The sequence below is a fragment of the Microtus pennsylvanicus genome, chromosome 8, assembly GCF_037038515.1.
Source record: "Microtus pennsylvanicus isolate mMicPen1 chromosome 8, mMicPen1.hap1, whole genome shotgun sequence".
Lineage (NCBI taxonomy): Eukaryota > Metazoa > Chordata > Mammalia > Rodentia > Cricetidae > Microtus > Microtus pennsylvanicus.
In genome coordinates this window covers 60870459-60890625 of record NC_134586.1, presented here as the reverse complement: position 1 = coordinate 60890625, position 20167 = coordinate 60870459, and the positions used below count along the sequence as shown (strand labels likewise).

The 20167-nt window shown below is 47.9% G+C and overlaps 1 protein-coding gene across 16 annotated transcripts in view; it reads right to left on the bottom strand.

Annotated features, from left to right (window-relative positions):
• Positions 1-20167, bottom strand: part of Dysf (dysferlin) — a 202718-nt gene that overhangs the window by 118000 nt on the left and 64551 nt on the right. For all 16 annotated transcript variants that reach the window (XM_075983655.1, XM_075983659.1, XM_075983657.1 and 13 more), the window contains 7 exons: positions 18757-18787; positions 18011-18126; positions 15947-16073; positions 14887-14990; positions 7261-7329; positions 7087-7130; positions 2976-3058 (listed from right to left, as the gene is read on the bottom strand). In XM_075983655.1, the coding sequence (XP_075839770.1) occupies positions 2976-3058; positions 7087-7130; positions 7261-7329; positions 14887-14990; positions 15947-16073; positions 18011-18126; positions 18757-18787 (574 nt within the window). The remainder of the gene's footprint in view (positions 1-2975; positions 3059-7086; positions 7131-7260; positions 7330-14886; positions 14991-15946; positions 16074-18010; positions 18127-18756; positions 18788-20167) is intronic.

Genomic DNA, 20167 nt, shown 5'->3' with positions numbered 1-20167 from the left:
ACCAAAGCAAATTCAAAGTGTATTACATATTGAAAGGGGAAAATAAGCCTTATAAGTAAAGCTGGTAAAGATTTGGGATGCAGTTCATTTGGCAAAGCAATTGCCCAGCATACACAACATGCTGAGCTCTGTCACCAGCATCACAGACACCAGGTGTGATGCTCGACACGTGTGTCCCACAACTTCACCGACATCACAGACACCAGGTGTGATGCTTGACACGTGTGTCCCACAACTTCAATACTTGAAAGGAGGATCCAGAGTTCAAAGTCATCCTTGTTAACAAGTTCAAGGCTACGCTAGACTATGTGAGACCCAACTCAAAAAGGAAAAAAAAAAAGGTTAAATAAAACCCACAGGTTTGCCAAATATTTATACAAGGCCTATAAAGCAGAAACCAAACTTTTGTTATTTAAATAAGAAAACTTTAAAATAAGCATAAGCTAGTTAAAATTTTTGACAAAGAAATAGTAAAATAAATCTAAACAGACCAGGTGGTGGTGGTGCACACCTTTAATCCTAGCACTCGGGAAGCAGAGGCAGGTGAATCCCTGTGAGTTCGAGGCCAGCCTGGTCTACAAGAGTTTGGTTCCAAGACATCTAGGACTGTTACACAGGGAAACCCTGTCTCAAAAAACAAAAACAACAACAAATCTAAACAGAGCTAAGGAGCCCAGAACTGAAATGTCCGATAAAGGTTTTGTTTTTAAAGCTGAGAGGCTAATTGAGGGGGGGGAGGAGAAAATTCAAACTCAATAAAGAAGAGAGAGACAGCTCAGGTAGAAGAAAGTGCCTCAACCCTAGAAGTCACTGGGAGAAACGCTGCAAACATATTTCAAAGCCTCAACATAATGCATGCTTTTCTAGGAAAACATAAATGATCAAAACTGACAAGAGCAAAAATAAGAACCTAAAAATAGCAATGATCACAGAGAAACAAAAAGTCTGTAAAGAGCCGTCAGTACACTCCCACCCAGAAAGGGCACCAAGCCCACATGGTTTTACGGGTGAACTGTTTCAAACCCTCAAAAGATTACATTCTATGTTATATAAACTGTTCCCAGATGTTAAAAGACTTTAAATCTTTCCGATCAATTTTACAGAGTCGGCATAACTGAGATACCAAAAGCAGGCATTAATAAGAAGACTAACTGAAGATAATAGAAAATCAAAGGGCTGAACTCAAGAGGCACTGGAACCTAGGAGGTGAGAACAATGGCATTTGGAGACGTCAGGAACAGATCAGTCAAAACACATTGCTGACATCGCCAAAAAAGAATTTTGAGGAGGTGATAGTAGTTCACTGTCTTGCTGAATAAGAGATTAATAGATTTAGCTACATGCAAATTTAATTTCTAACTGTCAGAAAGTATTCAATTATAACTGATAGGAATTGCTTAGGAGCAAGCTCAAAGTTAGTGCCCACAGTCATGGAGAAAAGTAAGAAAAAGACAAACACACAATCAGAAATACAGACCAGGAGTATGTGTTTATAGCAGAATAACTATAATATATATGTCAAAAATTCAAATGTAAATTGGTCCACTTCTCTAAGTCTCAATGAAATGAAAAAGAAATCATATTTACCTTCCAATTAACAAAATTCTCTTTGGTATGGTTTTTGAAATTTTTGTTGTAGTTTGGTTTGGTTTGTTTGATCTTTTGAGTGAGGGCCTCCTGTATCCCATACTACCCTCAAATTCACTTTGTAGCTGAGGATGGTCTCGAACTCCTGATCTTCCAGCCTCCCCCTCCTGAGTTCTGGATTCCAGACATGCACCACCACTCTCAACTCCAATGTTGTTTTAGCCATGTTGAACCAGCGTCCCGTCAAGAGTATGGGAGTTTTTGAGCATAAATTAGTTCAGCCTTCTTGATGGGCAACTTCAATATTGACATAAAGCCTTACAAGTGTTAAAATCCTTCGACAGCTTTGCCTTTAGACCCACGCGTGAGAGAAATCTTGAGAGCACACGGTGCAGCTCAGTAATAGAGCACTTGCCCAGCACGTTTGAGGCACTAAGTTTGATCCCCAGCAGCACAAACCTAATTTTGTTTTGTTTTATTTTATGTGCATGAATTTTCCCGCATGTATGTATGTGCACCACACGCGTGCAGGTACCCTTAGAGGCCAGAAGAGGGTATCAGGTCCCCTGGAACTAGTTACAGGCAGTTACCTAATGAGCAACCTAATGTGGGTGCTGGGAACCAAACCCTGACTCTCTGCAAGGGCAGCAGATGGTCTTAACCTCTGTGCCTCCTTTTCCAGACCCGTGTTTTTGTTTTTGTTGTTGTTGTTGTTGCTGCTGTTGTAAATATGTACAGCATGGAACTCAGCTACAAAAACACTTGTTACAAAGTTAGCTATAAGGTAGAAAAATCAGAGATGCCTGAGTACGCCATATTAACTAGCTCAACTGACCATGCGCTTTCACAATGGAACACACATTTATTACAATTGTATCCTAAGGGCTAGGGATGTAACTCAATTGATAGAGTACTCAGCTGGCACCTACAAGACCCTGGGTTCAATCCTAATGCTACCAAAACAATGTGTTCTAGAAGAATACTTCATCACAAAACAAAGAACTCGGCTTAATATTGCCAAGAGACAAAAAAAAAAAAAACCAATGCTCAAACAACTTAGGTTAGTGTGCTGATAAATGCCAGTGTTTTTCAGATCACTTGCTGACACTGGGTTCCATTTTAGTAGACCAACAAAATCCACTGAAATATAAGAATCACTGGGCACTCATGGCCAGAGTAGAACCCAGCACATGGTGCCCCCTGCAAGACTGAGGGGACCCCTCTGGACTATCCAGTGTGTACCCTCCACTCAGAGTGTGGCACCCTAAATGTCTGTAAGTGAGCTATCGCTGGGAAACAGATCGTGGAACCCTTACAATCTCCCGTAGCCTGCAGGCTCTCCTATCTTGAATGAGGAAGGACAGACACGCAGAGCAGGTGGGACATACCTTCTATTTCTCCTCCAGGGGCAGAGATTTTCGACATACCCAGGTAGGTGGTAGCCACGGTGTCATTGTGAGTGAGGCGGTCCCTAGAACAAGGATGGAAAGAGAGTGAATGGAAGCAGCAGATGCAGCACACAGCCCACTCAAGAAGGAAGTGACCCTGGTAGCACTAGGAGTTCAGCCTTCTACCAAGGCCTGGGGAGCCCAGAAGGAAAGAGAAAGGAAGCTGTTCAAGACACCTCGAAGGCAACTTGTTCATCTTGACAACCTTCTACTCCACATCAGCTGGCTTATGCCAGGCCGCCAGCCCAGACTGACAGGGAGGAGGCCAGAGGAAGGCAGAATGAGCGGCAGGAGGCTGCTGAGAAGCGCAGTTTCCAGACCCAAAAGATCCCGGGAGCCCAAGAAATGCCAAGATCCAAGAAGCCATCTCTGAGACCACGGCAGGGACTAGTGTCGGTGTGCAATGCCTTGGACAGAGTCTTTAGCTGGGAAGCATGTCCTGCAGGAGTTTCGGAGTTGCTCAGAGACCAAATACATTTTACCATCCGCTGTGGAATGAGAAGACAGGAGCAAAGGCATGCAGGCCCTCCCCCCTTAGCAGGGGGAAAGGAGCAGAGCCTGGACTGCCACCTCAACTCTCACTCAGGCGTCATGTTCCTTGGCAAGGTCAGAAAGACCCCTTTCCTGCTTTCCTAGAGGAAGACTTCTCCGGTCCCAGCCAGTGCAGTGTAGGTAGGCTGTCTAGGAAGAGCAACTTGAAGCCCACAGAATCCTGTGCAGACCCTGCCTCGGAACTCCACACCTGCCTCTTGAATGATAATGAATGGGGATCACTGATGTTGGCTCCATGCCACCTAAGTCACCACTGTCTGAATCTCCAGCACCCAAGTAAAAAGCCAGGTGTGGTGGTGCCCGGCTGAGAGGATACTGAGGCTTGCTGGCCAGGCAGTCTCGTCTAAATCACAAGCTGCAGGCTTAATGAGAGGCCTGATGTAAAAAGTTAGAGAAAAGTTGAGAATGTGACATCTGGTCTCCACATGCAAGTGTACACTTAAGTGTACACGCACACACACATGTGCATACACACACACGCACACACATATGCACACACATGTGCACACACATATGCACACACACGCGCGCATGCGCACAATCCATCAATCAATAAAGGGTCCCATTTCTTAGCTTTCAGGATCCCCTCATCAGCTCTAGCAGGTATATACTACAATGAATGCCAGCTTCGGGTAAGGGTGCTGACGTCGAGATAATCAGTTATCAGAGGGATGGTGGGACGGCTCAGCAAGCAAAGGCACTTGCCTTGCAAGCCAGGCAACCCGAGTCTGATCCCTGGGGACCAAATAGAGGTGAAAGAAGACAATAGAGTCCACAAAGTTGTCCTCTGGCCTCCATATGCCTGCCATTCATGCATGCACACATCACACACACACACACATACACACTAAAATAACATCTCAGAGACAGGGCTGAGGTAAGATACTTCTGGAGTAGAATCCAGAGCCCTGGCCACCCCCACCTGTCCCTTCCTCTGAAGGGTGGACCTGGGCTTCTCCACCAAATGGCTGGACCCCAGAGCACAGATGACTATGTCAGGAGACATGTGTGTGTGTGTGTGTGTGTGTGTGTGTGTGTGAGAGAGAGAGAGAGAGAGAGAGAGAGAGAGAGAGAGAGAGACGACTCCAGCCTCCACAGGCAGAGGTCATGGGTTCTGAGCAACTTTCAAATCAAGGAGAAGACCCATAGACAGGAATTACTGTACTAAAGGTCAGCAGTGCCATCTTGGGCAGGTCCTGGATCCCTCAGAAAGGTTTTCTATTACGTTCCAAGCCTCTTTTTGGTGTTCCTGAGCTTCTTCCCCACTGTGAACACTTTGGTCATGGCAGATTCATGCCACACTATTTCCAGACACCAAAGGCATGCTGATTTCATTGTCCTCCTAACCCCACCCCCACAAGATGCCCCAGCCTCTAGCCTTTCCTTCCTCTTTGGATTTCCCAGAAAGGAAATTTAAGGTTTGGCTTTTGAAGTCTCCCCCTGACAGGAGCCACGTGAGGAAGAATGAGTAGTCTGGCAGCCCAGATCTGGATCATGATTCTTGGTACACTGTGTCATGAGAAAACTTCCTAGAGGTGACTGCACCAAAGCTGACGTCACATGTCCCGCTCTCTTGGTTTCTTGTCCTGACGGGAATCTAGCCCAGCGCCTCAAAGACTGGTTGTGTTTTTTAAACATTGTTAAGTCCATCCGTTAAAGAGAACTGGGATTCTGACTTCTGGCCTTGTCCAAATAGGGAGGAAGATAAGACTGCTTTGTTGTTTCTATGGAGAGGGTTTCTGCTAAGGAGGCTTTTGGAAAGGTGTGTTGTGTTTCTGACGTCTCCGTGTGTTTGCCTGAACAAGTTTACATGCACCACTTGAGTGTAGTTGCCCACAGAGGCAAAGAAAAAAAAAAGGTGTCACATTCTCTGGAACTAGAGTTACAGACAGTCATGAGCTGCACATTGTAGGTGCTGGGAATTGAACCCTGATCCTCTCCAAGAACAGTAAGCACACTTAACTGCTGAGCCATCTCTCCAGCCTCAAGGAATTTTTGTTTCCTAATGAAAGGGGGATTTTCAAAGACTCGAATGGAAGATGAAGTTACAGAGCCGCATGGACTGCGTGTCACATGTCTGAGATTCAGGTGGCTACAGAAGTTCATCTGTGTGCTCTGGGAAGAAGGGCTTGCTGGATAGAAACTTCCAGCAGTGGCATGTTTTCTGGCCTGGACTGGATTTTGAGGCTTAGGGCTTGCTTTTGGAAAACAGCAAGTCTCAAAATAGACTCACAATAAAAGTGCCACTTCGACCCAAGCCAGAGATGCAGCCACCAGATTCCGTAACATGTTTGGATTGTACAGTATGCTCATAGCTTTGACACAGCTCCAAGGGAGTCAGGCCAGGCACAGCCACAATCCATGAGTCAACCGCACCCACATGCATCCACACAGATGCACGCACGCACGCACAAACGTGCACACTGGGCTGTCCCAGTCAACACAGCGCAGTCACTGCCAGCTGACATGCGGAGATGACTCTGGAAACGCAAAGTACCTTCCCACCAAACCGCTTCCCCTTCCCCGAGCCCATACCAGCCGTGGCGGCCCTGGGGACCTCTCCCTGCCCCCTGCCCACACTCCTTTCCCTCTAATTCTCTCAATCTGTTTTCTTTAGGCCTGGGGAACTGGCACACACTTTAATGGCTCTGCGGCCTGGGGTTTTTCCCCTGGTCTCTCATTATCCTCCTAGTTGGGGGTGCCATGGGCATGCAACTGAAGTACAATGGCCAGGGAGCCACATGATCAGGACTTCTGGGGGCAGAGAGAGGACAGCTTGCTCTTTGTGGAAAGCCTGGGGTTCTGGAGCTTCTGGACCTGATGTCCCTCAAGCGTGAGAGAGGCACCTCCTTGCTGCTACTGTGAGAGATAGCGTGGTGAGGAGGATAAGAGCACCAGCTCTGACTGACATTCACATCAGGTCTCTGTGACTTCTGAACTGTCACCTCAGGCAGGTCGTTTGGTTGTTCCTCCCTGTGCCTTCCTCTCTGACATAGGACCGCCATCTTGTCAGGGGTCAGATAAACTCATACACATGGAAACTGCTCACTGGACACAGCCCTGGCCTACAAGTTGGTGATCCACAGTGGTAAGATTCTAAGACACACTCACAGGCTACTTTCCCAACCTGTTCAACACCCACAATGATGACCCCTATTCATACAATATAACCCACACCCCCAACTTGGGGCTTTTCTTCCATTCCATCCCACAGGAACAGAAGAGCTGGTTTGGCCTCCACCTCTTATATGTGGCCCTTACTGATGACTTGTCAGCTTCTCGGGAAGCCCCCAGAGGTGAGCTCCTCGCCACCTCCTGGCCGTGACCTACTTATCTGCAGTCAGTGTGGCGTCCCAGCTCCTAATTGCCCCATAACTGCCCACGGCCCTCATCTCTTGCCTTGACACATTCACTCTCTGATATAGCAGCAGCCCAGGTACATGAAAATGACAGGTCCAAGAGTCCCTGGAGACAACCCCCTCGAGGATCTAGAACTTACCAGTCCATGACACGAATCCTCATTTTTTCACACATAGAGGGAAACTGGGGAAGGAAAGGGAGTCAGTTGAGAGCAGAGTTTTAAAAGAAAACAACTCCTCACCGAGCAGAAGCCTAGGATGCCAGCAGGACTGGGGGACGGGAGATGCACTGAGTCCCGCTGAGGACCACTCACCATCGCAGGCAATGTGATGTTCTGGTTCCACTGAGGGTTGGCTGTCTTCTCCAGGATCTTGCTGCAGAGCTAGGAGACATGAAAGATAGGAGTATGGGATTCTATGTGGAGTTTGAGCTTTGTGGTGACCAATCCACCCAGAAGCCATTCTCTGCCACACTAGCTGCTCTCATAGCTGAGCCTGAGACCCCAGGTCTCAGGGCCTTGTGTGGCAGGCTCAGAAGCAGGGAGGCTCTGTACTGACAAGGCTCAAAGGAAGATAGGAGCCAGGATGGGGTGGCTAGTGCAAACGCTACAGCCTCATTGCCCTAAACGGAAGCTCTGTCTGGACCCAACCACACCGCCATCTCTCATTAAGGCCAGGTGCCCAGGCCTATACATCAGCATCCAAGAGAGAAACAGAATTCAGTGGAGATACAAACCCCATAAACCACTGAGGATGTACACAGTGGTAAACCACTCATCCAGCATGAGCAAAACCCTACATTCAATTTCCAGTTAGGAAAAAAAGAAAAAGGAAGGGAGGGAGGGAGGGAGGGAAGGAGGGAGGGAGGGAGGGAGGGAGGGAGGGAGGGAGGGAGGGAGGAAGGAAGGAAGGAAGGAAGGAAGGAAGGAAGGAAACCTTGAAGCCACAGCCTGCCTCAGACAAATACTACCTGAAGAATGAGGCTTGTTACAAAGAAGAAACATATCAAGAATGGAAAGTGCTCCGTGATGTCCCAGGGCAGCCTGTACCCACAAGTGGGGAAGAAGGCACAGACTCAGTTTCAAGGGCTGACGAGATGTCTCAGTGAGTAAAATCCTTGCCACAAAAGCACAAAAACTCGGGTTCTATGCCCAGAACCATGTAAAGGCCAGGCATGCTAGCACACAATTGTCATTGCAGCTGTTGGGAAGAAGAGGCAGGAAGGTCCATGGGGCCCCCTGCCTAGGGAGTTCAGGGAGAGACCTTGTCTCAAAACAATATGATGAAAGGCTGGGGGTGGTGGCAGCACACCATTGATCCCAGCACTCAGAATGCAGAGGCAGGTGGATCTCTGTGAGTTCAGGGCCAGCCTGGTCTACAGAGCGAGTTCCAGGACAGCCAGGGCTACATAATAGAAAAACCCTGATTTAAAAAAATATAATAAGGTTAAAATTTATTGAGGATGCCACCAATATACGCACACACACACATGCATGTATATGTGTATACTCACACATTAACATAACACAGCATACACACATGAAAATAAACAAATAAATAACAAGTTTTGAGAGACTCAGTGGTTTTGGAAGGCAAGTAAGATCATCCCTAACAATAGTGAACAGGCTTCGCTTACAGGTCTGTCCCATGCAAAGCAAGAATTTTATTAAAATGCACTATCTCGATAATGAGTATTTGAATTAAATCCAGGACTTTGGGTCCCCTGGAGTGAGGGCTCCATCTCTGCCCCCATCTATCCAGTTCTAGCCCCTGTTCCCATTTCCCTTCCTCCCTGTAGACAGAGTCGAGTCATAGGCCGCCAGGGTGTTAGCAGAGGAAAGAGGGAGAGCAGTCGAGCAATAGGTAAAGAAGGGCTGACATTTGCAGAGACGCGGCCACCATCATTTGGGAGCGTGTGAAGGCACTGGACCAGAAGTAGGCTGGAGAGTTTCTACTCCCACCCCAGACCTATAAACGCCTCCTTATCCCGACACCCACTGTAGGCAAGACTGCAAGGAAACCACACTCTGCATTTTGCTAGTGGCAGAAAATGAAATAGTTTGACTCCCATGGGGAGGCAGCTGAGGGCTACCAAACTAACTCGTTTTTACCTGCCAATCCTTCCTCCAGATATTCTCTACAGAAATACCTGTGTGATCAGGGTGACAGTGTTTACTGCAGCACTGCTAGAGCTAGCAGGGATCTGGAACAAGCCAGGTATCCACCAACAGAGGGTGAGTTAAAGAAAGCATGGCCCACCTATAGTGGAGTGCTATGTAGCTTCCAAAAGAGGAGACCCTATGGGCACAGAAAAGAAGGAAGCGTCATTTCTATTTTACAGCACAGAGCAGACAAGTAAGGATAGAGCGGTGAACAGTGCACAAACACAGACTGGAGCGGCAAAAACTGAGAATCCATGCTCACATTCGCTGATACGTACATAAGGAAACCAAAATGGGATGAAGGAAACTCATCTGTGAAGGAAAGAAGAGGATTGTTGAATGGAGACGAGAGCAGGGGGAGATGATGATGATGATGATGAAGATAGATGATAGATAGATAGATAGATAGATAGATAGATAGATAGATAGATAGATGATAGATAGATAGATAGATGATAGATAGATAGATAGATAGATGATAGATAGATAGATCGATGATAGATGATAGATAGATAATAGATAGATAGATGATAGATAGATAGATAGATAGATAATAGATGATAGATAGATAATAGATAGATAGATGATTGCTAGATAGATAGATAGATAGATAGATAGATGATAGATAGACAGATAGAGAGACAGATGATAGATAGATAGATAGATAGATAGATAGATAGATAGATAGATAGGCCAACCATATATAGCAGATGTAAGCAGTATCTAATCAAAAAGTAAATATAAATTTTAAATAAAAATGAAAAAATTCTCCGATATACACAGTGGGAGGCCTTACCAACACAGCTTCTTGCTTTAGCCTTTACCAAGAAAGTCCATGACCTCTGACCTAATAATAATCCTTGTTCTAGAAACTTTCCTATGGAAAAGCAGAACTTGGACAAAGACTTCTTTCTGTATGCTGACCCAGGTATTTATTAAAAAGGAAAAAGCTGAAATTGCATCCATGCATACAATAGGATAAGCACCGCTGTGCATTCATCTGACAGAGTGGCAAGCTGGGCTGTGTAACCCGAGGGAAGGCTGGATGATAGAGCTGTACCAACCTGCTCACACAGAGCTGGTTCTTGCTTCTCGCAGCATCTGCAAAGTCACGCTGAACAAAGAATCAGGGCTACTGAGTCATGGTCTAAAGGAAACGGGCGGGGCTGTTACAGCTCGCCCGACATGTTTTCCTCTGAGATCCTCATACAGCCTTCCTCTGCATGGCTCTGCCGCAGCAGCCCTGGTTTAGCACACATTGTTGACACCAGGCTCACCGCCTGCCTGCAGCACACCTGAGCTGACACCAGGCTTGCTGCCCACAACACACCTGAATTAAGCTCACGCGGAACTGGTTTATCCGTTTCACACTTGGGGAGCAGAAAAGCCTGTCAGCACTACACTCTGAAGTCACTGAAACAGGAGAACCCCAACAAAAGGAGGAAGTACCCCTCTCCGCAAACCCGGCACTAAACAGATCAAGGAAAGGCCTCGTGTATGACATGACGGCCAAGATGCCAAGGCTGAGCCCTACCCGCCTTTCAGCCAGCTTCCAGTCACAGGACCGTGAAAGGGAAAGTGGGAGCCACAGAGAGAAAAGACGCAATAAGGTTTGCTTCAGGAACATGGACATTTTCATTTCCTTTTTTTGTTGTTGTTTTGTTTTGTTTCTCTTACTTTTTTTCACAATACAATAAATGGGTTTAATTCTTGGATCCAGAAAAAAGTCTAAAGCTTCTGTCCTGCCCTAAAGTCCTCTTTCCTTGTACCATAAGCAATGTACACACACACCATTCCCTTGAGTAACTCCGCCCACTGTGTAGTTGTACATCTTGGGTAACAGTGCCACCAAGCGTCCTTAAGCAAAAATGCAGAAACATCCAAGTGTTTGCACCCTAGGGCTTGCAAGTAGGTGTAAAGAAGAAAAAATAAAAAATAAAAGCTTAGAACCAGAGACAGAAATGGGGAATGGTAAGAATGGGGTGAGAATTGTGGGAAAGTGGGATGAGGGTCAGGGGAGACGGGATGGGATGAGGGTCAGGGGAGACAGGATGGGATGAGGGTCAGAGGAGACGGGATGGGATGAGGACAGGGCTTAGGGTGGAAAAAAGGACAGGAAGGCCTAAAGACCAGAGAAGCAGTTGGCTGCCCCTCCCTGTCAGCTCACTCCCCAGCCCCCATCCTCCCTCTCAAGCAGGACCACAGGGTGGTGCCTGCTTTAACTTTATCCAGTCTCCCAAGCCACCCCCGCTAGACACCAGCAGTCTAGGAAGATCAGAGAACATCAGAGAAGTAAAAGCACAGAGAGATCACGGGTGCTGTGACACACTAGGGACAGGGACCACAGCAAGCTCAGCCTGTGCACCAAGGCAAGTAGGCGACCTGAAGGAGAGGGGATGGAGCTGCGACTGCAGCCCACTAGAACCATGGATAAAACAACCAAGCTTCCTAGCAGACACGACCTTTCCCGACTGTCAATGGAGAAGTGAAATCCTCAGCCTTGAAGCACAGATGTCCAGGAAAACTTAGTTTCCCCGCTTCCTTCATGCATGCTGCCATTGAGGAGGCCAGCTCTGAAGCAGCACACACAGACCCCAAGACCAAATCAACTCCTGCCTGTGATCAGCAAGGATCTGCAGAGAACATTGTCACCTCAGAGGGAGCAAGCTGGAAAGCTAAGTAACTGGACACTTTTCCTGAGTCTCTGTATTAGGTTCTGGAGGGTGAGGGGGTACCACAGAGGCTCCCACAGCCAACAGGACAGGGGCAGGTTGACAATGTAGCCCAGTTAGGAAAGTGTTCATCTAGCACACATGAAGCCCTGGGTTCAATCCTTAGCACCACATAAACCTCGAACTCCAGGGGTGGAGGCAGGAGGATCAAAAGTTTAAAGTCATCCTCAGCTTCAAAGTTCATTCTCATCCAAAGAAAGTTCTAGGCTAGCCAAAATCAACCCCCATCAAAGAATGGGGGTTCTCTTTGTCACAGATGGAGACCATCGAAGAAAACCACAACCAATCAAAATGCAGAGTTGTAGAGTCCAGGCCCAACTGAAGTATCATCGACACAGCTTCCAGGGCTTGGGGTCATTGCCAAAGACAGGGTGGGAAGATGTAAGAGCCAGAACGGGGATTTCACTGTGAGACTGTGTCTCCTAGGAGTGTGAAAAGCTACGCCCATGAAGTCTCACCAACATGATTGCCCTGAATAAAAGTGACACATGCTAACACGAAAGGGGAAAGCCCATGAGGCCTCAACCCTACACAAAGAACTACAGACAACTAAAGAATGCTGGGATACGGATAAATAGTCTTCCCCAGGAAAGAGCATGCTGATTGGTTATCCAATATAGAGGCCATGAATTTGAAAGAGGGTGGTTTGTGGGGGGTTCGGGAAGAGGGGAAAAAAAACGAGAAATGATGTAATTGTACTATAATCTCAAACAATTAAAAAATGTATTTTTAAAATCCAAGGAGAACGGGCTCAGAGGGAAAGAGGGCTCTCTGAACAATTGTAAGAATCTGAGTTCAAATCCCCAGCAACCATGTAAAAAGCTAGGCTTGGCTGCAAGCACCTATAACCCTGTCCCTGTGGAAGAACGGAGACAGAAGGATCACTGGGGCTCAACAATTGACAACCTGGCTCCAGTTTCAGTAAGAGATTCTGTATCAAGAATAGGAAGTGACAGAACAGGAAACCCAACAGCCTCCTTCAGCCTTTGTGCATGTATAAGGACAGGCAACACACAAACACACGCACACACACGCACACAAGTTCATTAATGCACATTCAAAAAAGTTAAAATTTTTAAGTTGAACAGATGTCTAGAAATGAGAAAATGGGCACTGGGTAACCCTAAGCAGTGACTTATTCAGGCAGAGGTGGGTGGACACTCAGTGTATCAGGTCAGATGGTACTGGGACATTGGACATCCCCAGGGAATCAAGATGTCACCCTAGGAATACCTGTCAATTGCAAAGAGGGGCATTTGCCTTTATACAGGTTAGATCAGAAGGTAGAGGATTAACCAAAGGGGATGGGACATGTGGCGCTGTGGCTTTCTGTCATGTTGCAACACAATGTAGGGAGCATGGCCTGTGGTGAGCTCCAGGCAAAATCCTTCGAAGGTAACCACCCACCTTCAGTGCCCAGGAAATACAGGAGCCAAAGGAGTAAGGAAATGCCAGAGAAAACAATCAGAAAATCCAGAATTTGGAGAAATGGCCTAGGTTCTCCAAAAAGTCCCTATCCTGAACTGGAAGATGGTGGCAAAGTGACTGCTGTGTGGTCCTGAGAAGAGAGAGTAGTGGCTGAGGAGACACCGTGGCTAGGAAGGGCTGGTCCTGGGTGATGGCTGAGAGCTAGACTTGGCATGTGGATATGAAAGAGAAAAGAGACAGGATTAGAGGCCAGCCCACATACTCCACCTTGGATGGTGGTGTCCTTAAGATGGAGTCTCATGTGAGGAAGGTACCTGGGGGGAGAGTTTCTCAAAAGGACCACGGGTAGAATAGATTAGAGAGCATGAGGATGTCTGGCAGGGAAGAGAAGAGTCAGCCAAAGAGAGCTGTGTGGAGTCCCTTGCAGCTAGGCTGCACTGGAGCCTGGGTGTGGCCATGGCTGCAGGAGATACTGTGATACCTACAAACGATGCTGAAGCTGTGGGCTGTGGGACAGAAGTCAACAGGAACAGATGCCACTACCTGGGCAGGAAGGTAAGCTGCAAGGAGGAAGGGAGGAGCAAGTGACCCCTTGGGTGACCAGCAGACACCTCTCTCTGTGTGTCTGCCTTCTGCCATAACTGTGTGAAAACAATTACTATGCTTCCTCACACTTTGAAGAAGAGTCTCCCTGCCTTGACAGATGAGTGGAAATGAGAACGTGGTGCAAATACACTGGAGTTCTACACAACCTTAAAGAAAAGGAAATCATGGCGGTCAAAGGAAAGTGAGTGGAACTTAACAGCAACTATTAGGTGAAATCAGCCAGACTCACTCAGAAAGACAAACAATCCATGTGTTCCTTAAGCTTAATATGAGTGATATATGTGCATGTGTGTGCGTGTGCATGCATGTATGTGTGTATATGTGTGCATGTGTGTGCATTCATGTATGTGTGTGCGTGTGTGTGTGTGTGTGTGCGTATGTGTTGACACATGACCTGATAGTCTGGTAAACTTTGTTTGATCCTCAGAACCCATAGTGAAAGAAGAAAGCCAACTCCACAAAGATATCCTCTCACCTCACACACACCAACGCATGCCTGCCCAAACAAACACATATCATGCACACAAACATTTTTTACAGGCCAGCAAGATGGCACAGCAGGTAAAAGTGGTTGGTGCCAAGCCTGACGACCTGAGTTCAACTGAGAAAGAATGAGCGAACCAACTCCCATAGGTTATCCCCTGGCTTCCACATGTGCACTGTGGCTATGCCCTCAACCCAGGAACACATACACATAGATAAACAAGTTCATTTTTTAATTTCTGTCATATGTATTTCACCTCTTTCTCTCACATGATTACTCCATACTCCCAAATCCTCCTCTCTCTGCCACCATCTACCCCTCCTCTCTGTTCAGTCACAGCTACTTACAGCCTGGGCATCTGGGCACACCTGTCCATTTTCAGGGGGAGCAGCCTAGAAAGCCAACCTGGGGATGTTTCTTCCAGAGGGCCCTCTTTGTGCAACCCTGCCAGGGGTACCCTGCTCTGCCTGGACTCTCCACCCATGGCCTTCTCCTTCCCCCACAACCCCTCAGACGTCTGCTCCTCACCATTTTCCCAGCAAAGCTGACTTCCACAAAGGGATCCACCAAGTTCTTCTTGTTGCTGTCAAAGCCAAAGATCTGCTTGACGTTGTCCATCACGGCATCATCCACTGGAGAAGAGACACATCTGTCACTGCTTGCCCATGCCTCCTCTATACCTAATGTCCCCATGATATATGGGTCGCTGCCTGTCGGCTCTACCCTCTTGAATCAACTGTCTTATGTCTCTGCCCACCTGCTAAGCCTCCAGCCCCCATCCCACATCACCTCCTTCATCAGTAGCCCCTAGCACCCTCCAGCCCCAGCTATCCCTGTGTCTCCAGGCAGTATCAGGACTACCAAAGTGACAGGTTGTGGTCCCTCATGAGAGAGTCAGTTCGGGCTTCCCATGAAGAAGGGACTCAGAACAGCATCTTAGGAGCAGTTGCCCCTCCCCAAACACACACATCTGTCACTGTCCCCTCACACCAGGCTTCAGAGCCTGTCACATGTAGTGACTGACTGTGGGGCTGATTCAGTGGAAACACTCTGGGTGCCTGGTGGCATTTCCTTAATACCATGACCACAGTGACCCATCCGTAGGCCATCCTGTAGGCCGATCTTACTTTAAAAAGAAAATAAAAAGGGTCTAATGTTAGTCTAAGACTTCCTGTTTCCACAAGACCACCAGACCAGGCTGGGGAAAGTCGGAGCAGAGCCACTGGGCAGTTATTGTTCTCAAGGCTGCAGCAGCTACCCAAGCCCTCCTGCATGTATTGCTTTCCATTAGAACCCAGCTGCTCTTGTTGAGTCACCACTGTTAGGAGGGGTACGTCACATAGGGCTTGTAACATCAGCCAGACAGCAAAAGGCAGGTATCATTGGCAACGCTAACAGATCCTAGGGGAGGAAGCCGGATCAAAAGGAGGAAGGGAATGAACAGCGGGGTAGTCCCTGGGGATAGAAACACCGACAAAGGGCCTAGGCCTCTCCTTTCCCCAGGAAGGAGACTGTGGCTCAGGGTCCATGCTTTAAACCTCCAGGCAGGAGCCTCTTGTCAGCCTCCAGAAGGGGGCGCCACACTCACTCTGTGGTAAGTCCTCAGCCCGGAAGAGTTTCAGACAGAAGTGGGCTCCACGAAGGGCAACGCCAGTGGGCCTAAGCAGGTTGCCTTCAATGTCCTCCTTGTCTTCAGAAGGGTCCTTCCTGTCCAGCTACGAAGAAAACACACAGGATCCCTCACCAGCCCCTGGATATCATGCACTCCAGTGAAGGGTGCTTCCTGAACCTCTTAGGCCTTCGATTGGCTTAGACCCCAAGAGAGCAGTGGGACCATGACACACACTCCCTAGTTGCGAGGGGGACCATCTTCAACACTAACTGTTGCCAACTGGCATACACGGCAGGCATCCAAGCCAACAGCAAGAGTCCCCTTTCCCAGGTACTCCACCCCCACTCCAGTTATACAGCAATGTGGTAGTTGCAGCTGTCTGGATGCTCCATCTGTAGGGGAGTGGGTTCACTCACACAAATATTGACACAGTGACCCCAGAGTCAGCATGGCGCTAAAGGGTGAGACACCCCAGTTAAGGTGGAATGAGGCTCTGCTCCCTAGATCTCACTCCTTTGCAGAAAGAACATGCATCTGTGCCAGAGAAGGCAGCAACACTGCACAACGGTAAATATGGGCCATCTTGTGGCTTCTTAGGGCAGGCAGGTAGGCAGTGGAGGGGCAGAGGGAAGTGAGGTCAGCTTGGCCCAGCAGCCTTGGCAAGCTACCCAAAAAGGCTGTGGCCTGCTGCTTGCTCAGCCTGTCTCCCACGCTGAAGCCTACTTCAGCATCTGTGGCAAGCATTTGCTAGGAGCATATTCATCTCAAATTAGAAGAAAATATTCATCTCCTCTAATTCCCTGTGTCTACAAGGAGGTGAGAGTGGCCCGAAAGACGGAGGAAGAGGGCCTGGAAGAGGAGGACTGAGTGAATGGCTCTGGGGAAGGAGAAAGAAGTTGGAGTACAGAAGACAGGAGCAAGGGTGATGAAGAAAGGCCGGCTGAACCAGGCGGAGGAGAGAGAGGCACAGCAAGCCCATTGACAGTGGAGGGAGAGAGAGGGACGGCCCATGGCTCCTCTTCTTAATGTGAGGTGTACTTCTCTGTTACCTCTGATTCTATGAGTGTTTCCAGACTAGCCCATTATTCTAGCTCCTGCTCCAAAATCATTGAAGAGGCTGAGCTGCCCCTCCTCTCACCCTCTCCACCTCTCCTCCTTCCCTTCCTCAGTCTCCAGACACTCTGCCAGCTGGGCCTCCACCTCTCGCTGCTGCCACGGCTCCTGTCCTGCCCACCTCCACACTCCTGCACAGCCGCATGCCTCCTCTTGCGGCAAAGCTACTGAGAGTTTTGAAAACAATGGTCTCACCACACAGCCCTCACACGAACATGGTGTTCTACGCATACTACAGGATTCTGTCTTGCAAGGAAGGCCAGGCAGTGTGGCCACATCATCCCAGCTAGTGAGGGAGCCTGAGGCAGAAGACTCATAAGGTCAAAGCCTGGGCTACGAGGCAAACCTAAGGCCAATCTGAGAAACTTAGTGAGACCACGTCTCAAAATAAAAGGAAAAAGGAGGGTCGGAGATGTAGCTCAGTGGTAGAGCGCACCTCAACACATGCACAGCCTTGGGTTCAATCCCCAGAAACACCAAAACAAAAACAAACAAGCAAACAAACAAACCTTTCCATTTAAGTCCAATTAGCTCCTCATTTGTCCTCCATGAGGATCTGAGCCTCTTCACAAACATGCAAGATGCTGGCATTTGCTAACTCAGACCACCTCTCACTTCAGCCTCCCTGACAGATCAAGATGATCACAACATCTCCCCAGGCAGAGAATCAGGCCACGACTGAGCGTTAAAAGAACAACTTGGCCTTTGTCTAGGAAAACTAGACACGCATGCCCTTTGAGAAGGATGTGTGAAGCTAATTAATAACGGCTCTCTCCGGGCCGCAGGGTTTCGAGTGGTTTGTTCATTACTTATATTTTCTGCAGTTATGCGGCTCTCACGATCACCATGCACCCCTTTCAGAGAAGAAGACACCAAGCCCGGGGTTTTGTATGGTGTTGGACCAGGTATTGTGAGGAGCGTACTCACAGGAGCTTCGTCTCCGGGCCCTAACACACACAGGCTGGCTTTGAGGTAGCCTTTGGCCCCTGCAGAGAAGTCATCTGGGTCGGAGAGCAGCAGCCACTTGCGGAGATAAGCATGTCCTGCAGGAGACAGAGGAAGGTCCTGTCTGCCGTGTTTAGGGCAAGACAGAAGACCTGACCAGAAGAGGGACCAGACTTCACACCCCATGGATGTGTGAAACAAGAGCTCTCCACAGGATGCGCTAGCTCCTCAGCAGGGTCAGATTTCCTGGAGTACTAAAGACACCATGACACCATCCGTTACTACTGATATTGGACAATGAGTGTCTCAGAGATTCTCAGTTTTTAATCAAGAATCAAAAAGTACTTTGGACATTTGTGTGTCAGAGAAGAGAACTTCTACAAGAGGTAATAAAAGCCAAACATGGGCCTTTCCCACCCATTTCTTTGGTAAATCACCAGGCAAACAAGGAAAAGTGTAAAGTGATTCTGGAGGGAGCCCAGGCTCTAGCTGCTACCCTAGCCATAACCTTCTGGGATAGTCACCCCTGAAGAAGCCCATTGGCGATGCTCCTGAGGACTTGCTTTCATGGAAGAGAAATCCCTGCCTACCCTTCCAAGTGCAGACCCTCCCCTCCAAGTTCAAAAGCATCAGGAAGAAAAAGGGAGTCCCCTCCCCACACAAATGAGTGTCTCCAAGCAGCTCTAGGACCAGAATGTCAGGATTTGGCCAAGGAGATAGGAACTCACGGGGTTCTCTGTACACGGTGCCCACATCCATCTGAAATAGAGAAAAGGCATAATCAAACAAAGGATTTTTTGACTTCCTGAGTCCCCTCCTCTACTTTTCAGAGCTTCATTTTCTCTGTGTGTCTGCTGTATGTATATTTCCTCACCCCCAATAAATGCCATTCTTCAAGTGCTAAAAAAAAATGGCAAACCAGAACACACATATATACAAGCAAAGCACAAAGCACAGACCATATGCAGGCAAAACACCGTATCTATAAAATAAAAATAAATAAATCTTTAACAGATTAAGCAATCTATCCAAGAGCTGAACGGATAGCTACATAAATGTATTTTTTAAGATTTATTTACTTTCATTATAAGTGTACGAGAGTTTTGCTTGCATGTATATCTGTGTACCACATATACGCCTTGTGCCTGTGGAGTTCAGAGAAGGTATCAGAACCCCTGGAAATGGCATTATGGATGGTTAGGAACTGCCACGTGGATGCTGGGAACTAAACCCAGGTCCTCCTCACGTGTACCAAGTGCTCTCAACCCCTGAGTCATCTCTCCGGCCCCAATTTTTTTGGTTTATAAGATCTGTTAAATTCACCCTGGGGTTTCCAGGACTCACTAACTTAGAGGTGGACTGTCCATTGTCCAACTCCTGGCCACCAAGAAAAGTACGCAGGCCAGGGCAGGCTCCTTCTCCTGGATGCCCATGAGAACTCCACTCTAGACCCATGGGGAAGATGAGGTCAGGAAGCAGAGAACTGCATTGTGCAATAGGGTGATGGGAGTGAAATGACCCCCACAGACACATATATTTGAATGCTTGGTCCACACTTGGTGGAACTGTTTGAGAAGGATTAGAGGTGTGGCTTTGTTGGAGGAGGCGTGCCACTGAAGGTGCGATTTGAGGTTTCAAAGGCCCAAGTCATTCCCAATCCGCTCTCTCTGCTTCTGCTTGAAGATCAGATGTAAGTTCTCAGCTACTGCTCCACAGCCATGCCTGCCTGCCTGCCTGCCTGCCGCCATGCTCCTCAATGTGATGATCATGGAACAACCCTCTGGAACTGTGAGCCCAAATTAAATGCTTTCTTTTATAAGTTGATTTGGTCATGGTGTCTTATCACAGCAATAAAAAGTAATCAAGACACACAAGATAGCCATGGGTATAGACTGGGCAGCTTCCCTTCCAGGGTACGGAGATAAAGGGGAACTTAAAAGGGGGTGTTAATTCCCTCTGGTGGAGACAAGGGTAGAGTTTGCTCCCTCTCTGTCACACGCTGACCTCAGGAAAATGGGAGTGTAAGTACTTTCTCCAGCTCTTTGCAGTGTATCATTTCAGGAAGGAAGTTAGCATGAAACTGTGGGAAACCATTCAAGGACCCAGGCTCCACTTCCAAAGGAAAATATGAAGGAAGGT